General features: G+C 34.6%; 2 protein-coding genes and 1 long non-coding RNA gene across 3 annotated transcripts in view; 1 reads left to right on the top strand and 2 right to left on the bottom strand.

The window, feature by feature from the left end:
* Positions 1 to 481: 481 nt before the first annotated feature.
* LOC107719523 (uncharacterized) lies at positions 482 to 3,973 on the bottom strand. Its single transcript, XM_016526942.1, has 5 exons — positions 3,934 to 3,973; positions 2,710 to 2,997; positions 2,324 to 2,569; positions 2,127 to 2,198; positions 482 to 2,010 (listed from the first exon to the last, which is right to left on the bottom strand). Exons 1-5 carry the CDS (start codon positions 3,971 to 3,973, stop codon positions 1,817 to 1,819), a joined length of 840 nt encoding a protein of 279 aa, XP_016382428.1. The 3' UTR covers positions 482 to 1,816.
* Positions 3,974 to 5,700: 1,727 nt separating this feature from the next.
* On the bottom strand, positions 5,701 to 6,336 carry LOC107719521 (uncharacterized). The gene is made up of 3 exons (XR_001637523.1): positions 6,266 to 6,336; positions 6,115 to 6,174; positions 5,701 to 6,022 (listed from the first exon to the last, which is right to left on the bottom strand). It is a non-coding gene; the product is annotated as an uncharacterized LOC107719521 (long non-coding RNA).
* Positions 6,337 to 6,520: 184 nt separating this feature from the next.
* The window catches only part of LOC107719524 (nuclear GTPase SLIP-GC-like), a 12,988-nt gene continuing 9,405 nt past the window's right edge, over positions 6,521 to 10,103 (top strand). The window contains exons 1-5 of the mRNA XM_016526943.1: positions 6,521 to 6,777; positions 7,670 to 7,799; positions 8,427 to 8,632; positions 8,898 to 8,952; positions 9,430 to 9,641. Of these exons, the coding sequence (XP_016382429.1) occupies positions 7,690 to 7,799; positions 8,427 to 8,632; positions 8,898 to 8,952; positions 9,430 to 9,641 (583 nt within the window). The 5' untranslated portion in view covers positions 6,521 to 6,777; positions 7,670 to 7,689. The remainder of the gene's footprint in view (positions 6,778 to 7,669; positions 7,800 to 8,426; positions 8,633 to 8,897; positions 8,953 to 9,429; positions 9,642 to 10,103) is intronic.

A 10,103-nucleotide genomic window follows, 5' to 3' on the forward strand; every position in this document is an offset into this window, starting at 1 on the left:
AATGCCCAATAAGAAACATCAGACTATAACTCTCAGAAAAAAAGGTACAAAAGCTGTCACTGGGGTGGCACCCTTTCAAAAAGTAATCTGGGTAACTAAGGTAGATTATAAGGGTGCAACCCCACTGATAGCTTTTGTACCTTTTTTCCTGAGATTGTGAATGATTCTTGTGTAATAGTCAAAATGATTTCTCAAACCAAAAGACCCAATACACAGGTTTTAGAAATTCAGTAACAATCTAATAATTATATTAATAACCCCATTAATTAAAACCGTCATCATAATAATTGTCATATCATCTTATCACAGTTATGGATATGTTATGCATTAATATGTTGTTTAATCTCCTTGGTATCACTGGCAGGTTTAGTTTCCCAGAATCAGAAACACAACAATTGGTATAGAAACACAAAAACACAGGCTGGATTTATACACCCCTGGTAACGTTACACAGACCACAGTTATACATATGAGTCTCATATTAACACATGCAATGTTTAAGTGTTCTGGCTAAACTTTCAGAACAGTTCATGTTTTCTGGTGTTGATTTTTCTTAAACTGAAGGACGAAGTGATTGTTTTCTGAGGTAACGTGAGGCAGGAAGCTCACGCTGAAGGAAAGATTCTCAAGACTTTTAAAGCAGACAAAGTCATTAAAATGTTTAAACATACAGACAGTAGAATAGAATGACATACTGTACAGAAAATCTTAGTTTTCCTCTTATACCCTGAACAAAGCAATGTTAAACATGAGAGAAATACAACTCTTAAGAAAAGAAAAAGACCATAAATCTAAAAATAATATAAAAAAACTTTAAAACATTGATTAATGCGCCAGAGACTGTAGTCAGTATCATACTGTAATGATGAAGAATAGTGTCTCATGTTTAATTCACAAACATATTTTTAAAGAGATCTGCGGATGCCACAGATCTTGATTTGCAATATTCCTTGAATGGAGTCACAAACAGAGCAAAATCAAAAATAGCTGAACTCAAAAGACATGACTGCTCTCATCTGCACATATCTGATTATAAAAACCTTGTCAGTCACAGTGAGGTAATAAGAATGATTTACGATAAATATTTTTTATCCTAAACATCTATTGATTGATTTGGTGCAGTTTATAAAGAGAGTTTAAAATCCATCAAACATTTCTTGCTTCTAGATTTTAAGTTAAATGACAGACAAAAACGTAACATGTATAATATCATCAAATGCAATATTAAAATACATAATTAAAAAAGTAAGAATTTTGCTGTATCAAAAGAGGTTGTGATATTTATAAAGCAGCGATTTCCTTTTTCAAATAAAAAGATAGTTCCTTAAAATCCCAGAGTAAGCAGAAGGCAACAGCGGCAAGAAAAAAACTTCAGATGTTTAAAATGGGAAAGAAACGTTGCGTGTCCTCTTCCTTGCACTGGCACATATTTCAACAGATTTGTGCAGAACATGCATAGAAATACAGTACAATCAGGGGATCCAGTTGCTCTGTTATGCTGTGGGATCATATTCATATTCATATTCTGCTGGTCTTAGAGTGAACGGTCAGTGCAAATAAACATGAAGTTGATCACCTTTATCTATGATGATTTCTGGTAATTCTAACTGCATTCTACTAGATTTCATCACGCAGTGAAATCGTGGACTCTCAAGGCTTATTTTTCACAAAATAATGTCAGCTCACACATCATTAAAACAACAATTACTATAATATTTTTAACGATACATATCACACCCCCAGCTGCCGTTATATGTTGACAGAATTGTGTTGGTGTTGAAGGCAAATAACAAGTAACCAGTGGCATCGCAGGTGTTCAGGGCTCCTGTGCAGTTGAGTCACGTTCAGTGAAGATCATTATAGTTTCTCCAGTGTGTCTGTGCTCTGTATTCTCCTGTACTGGAACCTGTGTGTGACCTCTGTGCTGACGTCGCCATATGATGACAGAAATCACAATCACAATCACAGCCAGAATCCCCAAACACACTCCAACTGACACAATCCATTTCGCTGCAGATGGAAAAGAGGAAGATAGGAAGAGAGCACAATTTTTAAAAATGTTTTTTCATTATTAAACTCACTGCTTGAAGATTTTGTAAAGCTCTCAATGCCTCTGTTTTACTTACTGTGTTGTTCAGTGCCATTAGTTTTGTCTTTATTTGTGAAGCTCAGTTTGTCCTTTGATTCTGTACCTGATTCTAGAGGATATTGAGAGGTCAGTCTCACAGTTCAGCATCAATGTGATGTTCAGATCATGATGAATAAACTTCAGCTGTCCACATGCTTTATAAATAATATTCCCTCAAATCTGAGTTTCTCTCACCTGTGACTGTCACTGCGATCAAGATGTTTCTTTCATAGTCCAGAACTCTGTATGTTCCTGCATCTCTGTCCATAAACACTTTAAAGATCAGGTTTTCATCATTTTCATTCATTTGATCGCTCTGAACCCCATCAGTTCTGCTCCAAACCTCCCTCCACTCTCCACTAGAGCTTTTCTCCACTTTATCAGCATTAGACAACAGAACAGACATCTTTAGCTCCTCGCCTGTTTTCACAGTAATCTCATCTGAGGAGAAACAGAAAGACATTAATCATTATTATAATGCTGTCAATCATTCAAGGCCATGAACACATATTTAGTATCGGGGAACTAAATGTAATCATTTAAAAAAGCAGATGCTGATGTTTGATCAGTTTTGACTTTACCATGAATATGAAGTTGGTACGTCCTGATTAGTCGCTCCAGCTCTGTCTGATCATTATTGTAATAGACTCTCAAGTAGTATTTCCCAGCGTCACTGAAGCTCAGATTCTTGATGACGACGTCACAGTTTCCTTCTTTAAACACTCGAACACTACATTCTTCATCCTGACACACATCTATGTCTTCTGACCGACTGAATAACTCAGTGTGAACAATATTATTGGCCTCAGATTCACATGTTAGTGTGACGTTTCCTCCCTTTTCTCCTGACACAGGTTTAGATGTGTTTCCTGCAAATACAGACAGTATAATATTCATTCAATAGAAAGTATCAGTAATGAAAAATGTGTTTCTGTCTATTCTCAGTAATAAATGTTTTATTCCTGACACAGATATAGTGGTGTTTCCTGCAAATACAGTATAATATTCATTCAATAGAAAGTATCAATACTGAAAAATACATGTTTCTGTCTATTCTCAGAAATCAATGTTATAATAAAATATTCTAATATAGTTAATTTAGTCAACTGGATTTTCTTTTGCTGAAGATATTTCTTCACACATCTAAGTGGATTCATCAGCTGTGAACTGATGGAGGAGTTTCTCTAATATTTAGCATCAGAAATGAATGTAAATATTAAGGATGCTCATTGCTCATCAGAGACATGATCTATTTAGCCTTTGTGCTCTTCATCTAAACACTTAACCTCAGGTTACTTCATTGTCTCTTCATGAAATAAAAGCATTAAATGCTCAATCTCAAGCACTAATGACTAATGAGATCTGGTTGATGAATTAATAGAAAGCAGCAGGTTCAGTCAGAAGTCTAAATGCAACGACCAGAGGTTTACCTTATAAACTACTTAGCTTTAACTCTTTCCTGTTTTTACCAAAAAAGGACAGCAATTGTTTATAATAATGAACACAGAACTAAAATAGTGACTTCCATTGCAGCAACCAGATATTTGTTATAAAAATGGATTAAAAATATAAATAAGTCTTACATGATAAAAATGTCTAATAAGAAACATCAAACTATAATCTGAATATTTGGTTTTATAAATATTATCAGTTATTATCTGAGTCAACATGATCCGTCGAACATTAGACACAAACAGACAGAGTAACCAAACAATCCACACATCAACCTAGAAATCATTTGATTGCATTGACTAATCAATGTAGAACATTTTAACAATTACATTAATAACCCCACTAATAAAAACCATCATCATAATCTTTGTTCATCAGCATAATAATAAACATGTTCGCTTATTTCCTTAACGTTAGCATCTTTAGCATCTTTAGCAGGCAACCCTTTTTCACACATAAACACAACTATTGGTATAATGAGACAAAAACATACACGCTTTATATTTAAAAGAATAAAAAAAACTTACATTGTAAAATTCTGCACGAGTTTTACATTCTGGGTGTCTAAATTTCGTAAACCACTGCTCGTTTAGCGAGATCGAAGTAAAAACCAAAACCGAAAGTATCATTCCTAGAAGGGGATTTTCAGAGGGTTATGTTGGCTCCTCCCACTAAAGGAGGAGCGTGGTTGGCTCCTCCCACTAAAGGAGGAGTATGGTTGACTCCTCCCACTAAAGGAGGAGTATGTTTGGCTCCTCCCACTAAAGGAGGAGTATGATTGGTGTTTATTGCCCTCTGCTGGTTATTCTATCAAAGCAGATTGAGCTGTCAGAAGATGTGAGATCTAATATCTTACATAGATAGACATTTGGCTAAAAAACAGTGTGTGAGTCCAGATACAGTCAGCTGAAGTTTATTCTGAACAAGATCTCTGATGATTTCAGTCTGATCTCAACAGTTTGAGCAGATTTCAGCTCTGATTGTGTCTCAATCTCATGCAGCTTCACTAAGACACTGTTTAGTCTGTAAGTAAATGCAATTTAACATCTACATATTTTATCATAATATTATCAATAAAGCATTATTTTTCTGAACTTAGTAAAAGAAAATAGTAAAACTATTTAATTCATACATAAATACAAACCAACAAATCAACACCAAGAAAAATGTTTCTTACAAAAATAGTTTAATATATACTCTTTCACAGCAGATTTACAAAGAATAATGCAAATCCCCAATTAAGCAAACCAAAGCAACATATAAATATATCTAGATATTATTTATTTATTTTTTTTACAAAATATACATATGTACAAGCACACTGTTGGTGTTTCACAGTTCGGCGCAGATATGCATGTTTACTGTTTATATTATAACATTCTAATTATATTTATATTATATTATAAATACTTTACTATTTTTTTTCTGTTAATGGATTAGAATAGAAACAATAATTCCTAGTTAATGAATTAGGATTGGTATAAGTGACCAGTCCAGATCTTTTAGGCAGCTTTACACAAATACTAAATGCAGATACAGTTAAACTGATTCCTGATGTAGGGCTCTGCTCCAAATGTGCACACGTACTGAAAATTACAAATATAGTGCAGAAATATGTTGACAGAATCTTCTGCAGATCTGTTGACTCTAAATGCAAATTACAAGTAAAGTAAAGAAGTTGAAGCTACTTTGTTACTAAGACTATGGTCAGTGAGAGTTAACATTTCACAAAAACCATATGATGTAGTTTATGATGGGCCCGGTTTTCCTAGCTTTAGACTTTGTCTTTTTCTGAGGCGGCTATCACACACATTTGATATTTTGAGCCGATTCTAGAGCGCATATTGTTTTCATTTGTCATGTGTCTCCTATGTTTCTGCGTGAGTTTGTTGATTTAGATTGACTGTCTTGTAGTGTGTGATCTTCAGTCATTTAGTGCATGACGATATCTAGTTTTAATCTGTAACGATTACAAAGTTGGTGAGTGTGTGATGCCTACGGTGTTAAAAATATGATCAGACGTTAAAACAGGGTTTCTGCAGGATTTAAAAAATCAAATTTAAGACTTTATAAGACCTGCACAAATAAAATTAATTCCATCAGATCAGGCAATGTCTATGGTAACATACTAAACCATAAAATGACTGTAAAAAGCATGATTTAAGACTGATTAAGGAAAAGTCGTGAGGTGAGTTCCAGTCTTAAGCAGTGACGTCACTAATGTCCTGCACACCTCTACAGTTTCATCAGAGTCTGTGGGGCCCTCAGCAGACATCATTATGGGCCCTCAGTGCTTCTGGGTCTCCTGTGCTCAGTCTCTCTTTTCCTCCTCGAGAGACACACGCAGTTAACCTCTGAGCAGACGCTTGTGTAACGTGACAGCAGTCAGAATCAGAGCCAGCAGAACCAAAACCACAGTCAGTGCAATCCAGTAGCCTACAGCTGGAAGAGAAAAGTAGTGACAGAGCACTGATTTTATTCTTTAATTCAGTTTAAGATTTTTGTAAAGCTCTCAATGCCTCTGTTTTACTCACTGTGATATTTAGTGTCATCAGTTTGGTCTTTATCAGTGTCGTGCAGTTTCTCCTTTGATTCTGTACAGAATACTGAAAGGTTAGTCTCACAGTTTAGTATGAATCTGCTGTTTAAAGATAATATTTCTAAACATCACTGAGCTTCTCTCACCTCTGACTGTCACTGTGATCAAGGGTTCTGCTGAAGGCTCCAGAACTCTGTATGTTCCTGCGTCTCTGGCTGTAAAGTTACTAATGATCAGGTTTCCATCAGATTCAGTTAAACAATATAGGATCACTATGAGTAATACAAGCTTTACAGTTTGGCAATGTGTTATTTTAAATGTTAAAAGTAATTTTAATTAAAATACATTAGACGTTTTAAACCAGTGGGTGGAATTGTCAGACGGTCCCTTACGCACCGAGCTGCGGTATCGCGTCGAAGCTTTCTCAGGTTTAGATTTGCAGCTACAATACACGCTGGCGGTTTTGAATTATTTTTTGTGTCGATATAAAGTGGTTGCATAGCTATTGGGAAAACTAACCGTAGTAGTGATATCTTTGTAGAACTGTCGACTCTTTATAACAGTGGCAAGAAAAAGCGAATATTGAAACTAAATGACATTACGGCGCTGAAATGGCATGCTTCCCGCCTAGTTAGGACCAGCCCAGGTGAATGCTAAGGTTTGTTTTCTGATCATTATCGACATAAGATTATATGTTTTCCACAAAACTCGGCTGTGCTAATGTTTGTCGATGAATGTATTAAAACGTAGGCAATAGAACTTGTTATGCAGGAAATGCTATCACCATGCAAATTTGTGTGCTAGGGCCTACCTTTTAAAACTGCGATGAGCAGGACATCCAGGGGTGCGTTTCCCGAAAGCAACTATGGTCGCAAGTGGACGGATCGTTACCAATAGAGTTCAGTGGAACTAGTTAGCTGTGCTTTTGGGAAACGCACCCCTGATAAGAAGGTCATATTCTCTAATAGTCTGTTCAAATCTGTTGAGCTACCAGGATCACATGGATCACATTTTATTAAATCCTACTCTAGTTTGTGAACCAAATTTATCTTCCAGGTGTGTAATGTTGAAACATCTGCCAAAACCATTCACTCACTACATCAGATTATACAGTGGGTGTAAATAATGATATACATTTTTTTTTTTAATTTAGATTTTTTTGTCTGTTTTTTAGGTTTTGTTGGTTACCATATGTATTTAGTTTTATAAATGTGTAATTTTCTTTTTTTTCTTTCTTTCTTTACTCTTTACTTTAGTTTGACAATTTGTACCCATGAGAAAACCATGGAGTTGGGACCATGCAACTATTGAAACTTTCTCTTTAATAGATATTATTTGATAATTTTTTCTAATATCAGTCATTAAGCAGAACATATTTAACACTGGAAAATAACTGATAATTATCCCATTATTCACTGAGTCATCCAGTTTCTAGTGCAGATTGCATTTCTAGGTTTCCCGATATATAGAAAATAATTTTTGTGTAGTTAGCTGCAGATATTCTCAAATGTGGCATACTCAACATTAGTATCTTCTTAATGGGCTTTAAGGTTGAAGATTGTGATCAACGATGGAAGAAGCCAAAGAAATGGACTTTGACTTTAAATGTGTTGAAGAGTGTAAGATTGGTGATTATGAGCCTATGGCATATGAGGAGGACAACCAATCAATGCCTGACGGGTGAGGATGACACAATCAGGATAATGCTTAAAATATAATTTGTTAAACTTTATTAACAGAGGCATTTCACATAACAGATGAAAGTGCCTTTCATTACTTGAAGCAGCTCCATTTTACGATGGCGATCATTAATGCCTGTTTTACACGTTTTCAAAAGTATGATATAAGTGAAGTTGCATTGTAACAGCAACAATCTTGCACTGAGGTTTCTGACTGACATAACATAGCTGCAGCTTAATACAAATGATAACATTGAGTATTTCCTTTCAAACCATAGGTCAGTAATTCGCTCTGTTATTTTATGCTGTGCCATAAAAGCGTAGTTTGCAAAGATTGTGTTGATAATTAATAATATAGCATTCTGCGGTTAAACCTATAGCACCACATGTCCCACCTAGATCTGTGGCGAGGAGCTATACTGCTCATTGACAAAAATGTACGCATCTGCACAGCACCATGCTACTTTTGTGTCAAGTGAGAATACTGAAACATGTTAATATGAACGGCAAATTAAATATGTGCTGCTTACACTTGTGGTGTAAAACAGACTTGTTCATTGGATTCTACAAATTTTAAAGCATTTTTAAAATTTGTTACAAGTTAAATATCCCATTTTGTTTTTATTAGTGTGAATTTTGCTGTCGTCACCTTGCAAGATACAGATGAAGTAATGGTAGTAGCATCAGACTGGTTGAGCACAGACCAGAAACAATGTTACTGGCCCCCATTCAAATCCACAGAGAAGTACGTGGAAGCAGTTAAGAAAAATCTTGAGCCTTCAACAGGATGGAAACCATGGGAGAAATTAAATGTGATCTTTCATGCAGAATATGGTAACATTTTTAAATAAATTTCATACATGTTATGCCCACTATGTGGCCAAATGTTTGTGATTCCCCATTCTAATTAACAGTTTGACAATTACATTAATTGCAGTGGAAACAAATCTTGCTGACAAACACATTTTTTTTTTTTTTTTTTATAAGTCAGTTTAACAATTTAAGTTGAAAGCCCATACCTGAACTAAATTGAAAGGGAATGACCACAAATGTTTGGCAGTTTCTTAACTTACTAAAATGTTGCAATATCTTATGGCAGACACTTATGAGGAGGCTGTAAATAACAAAGTGGAACAAAAAGCACTGAAAGATGGGTAAGTATTAGAGAATTTCTTAATTGAAGTGTTTAAAAAAATCATAACTAAAAATGCTCAACAGGTAAATGAAACTCATTCTCTTGGAAACAAAAAAAATGTTTTAACTCTGTACTGGGTTCAGAGTTTATTTCTGTGTTCAAATGTATCCTAGTGATATAATTTACTGTATACATGCATTTATTGTACAGTTTCAGAGTTATGGAATTATACAGATTTTTAGTCGTATTTGAACCAGCCTGGAATCCCATATACTTCATACTAATACAGTAGTAATGAAACAAATCAATGTTGGCTTTTTTTTTAACAAGCTTTTATAATTACAATTTTGGAGGCCAATGATACAAATGAAGAGCAGCTAGAACTACTATAGTTCTAGCTGCTCTTGTAGTTCTAGCTGCTCTTCATTTGCATATTTGGCCTCCAAAATTGTAATTATAAAAGCTATACATTTATTTATTTATTTATTTTTACTAGGCTGATCTTGTATAAAGTTGTTACCTTGCACAAATCAAATGAGCTTACAGTGATACCAGCAACATGGCTGAATGAAGAAAGGACACAATGTTATTGGCCGCCATTTAAGTCACCAGAGAAGTGCACAGAAGCTGTAAAGTACAGACTTGATCCTCCTGTAACAGTCAAAAAACCATGGGAGTTGTTAAATATTCAAGCTCACATGGAATGTGGTAACGATCTCTATTTTACAATCTCTATTCAGTTTACTTCTTTCATGTAATATATATCATATTTATCTATTGTATCATTGCTGTTGTGTTTAACCCTTCTGTAGTCCTTATTTGTGTTTCACACTCATGTTCCTTATGGTCAAAAGTGACCGGACACCTGAAACATAACTTCTTATTTTTCAGTAAAATCATTGTAATACATTTTTATTCAATAATATATTATATTTTGCATTTTGAGAGGGTTTTGTGGTACTACTTAATATTTATGCAGTAATTAATATCCATTTTTCCCCTATTGAAAATAATACCAATTTTTTTAAATAAAAAAATGTAAGTTATTTTTCAATTAATGCAGTATTTCAGGTTATATCGAGACTCAGCCATTCAAATCCAATTTTGGAAGGCAGATTAGCGCCATCTGGTTGTAAAAAAAAAAAAAAAAAAACGGGTAATGCCATGGTG

Source organism: Sinocyclocheilus rhinocerous, unplaced genomic scaffold, assembly GCF_001515625.1.
Source record: "Sinocyclocheilus rhinocerous isolate Xijiao unplaced genomic scaffold, SAMN03320098_v1.1 scaffold5501, whole genome shotgun sequence".
Classification (NCBI taxonomy): domain Eukaryota; kingdom Metazoa; phylum Chordata; class Actinopteri; order Cypriniformes; family Cyprinidae; genus Sinocyclocheilus; species Sinocyclocheilus rhinocerous.

Bases quoted from the DNA above. Each gene is read 5' to 3' on its own strand.
- LOC107719523 (XM_016526942.1), bottom strand. From the start codon at position 3,973: ATGTTTATTATTATGCTGATGAACAAAGATTATGATGATG. The intron at 2,570-2,709 runs GTAAAGTCAAAA...GTTTCTCCTCAG, and splicing joins GTACCAACTTCATATTCATG to ATGAGATTACTGTGAAAACA. The intron at 2,011-2,126 runs GTAAGTAAAACA...TTCCATCTGCAG, and splicing joins TAATGGCACTGAACAACACA to CGAAATGGATTGTGTCAGTT.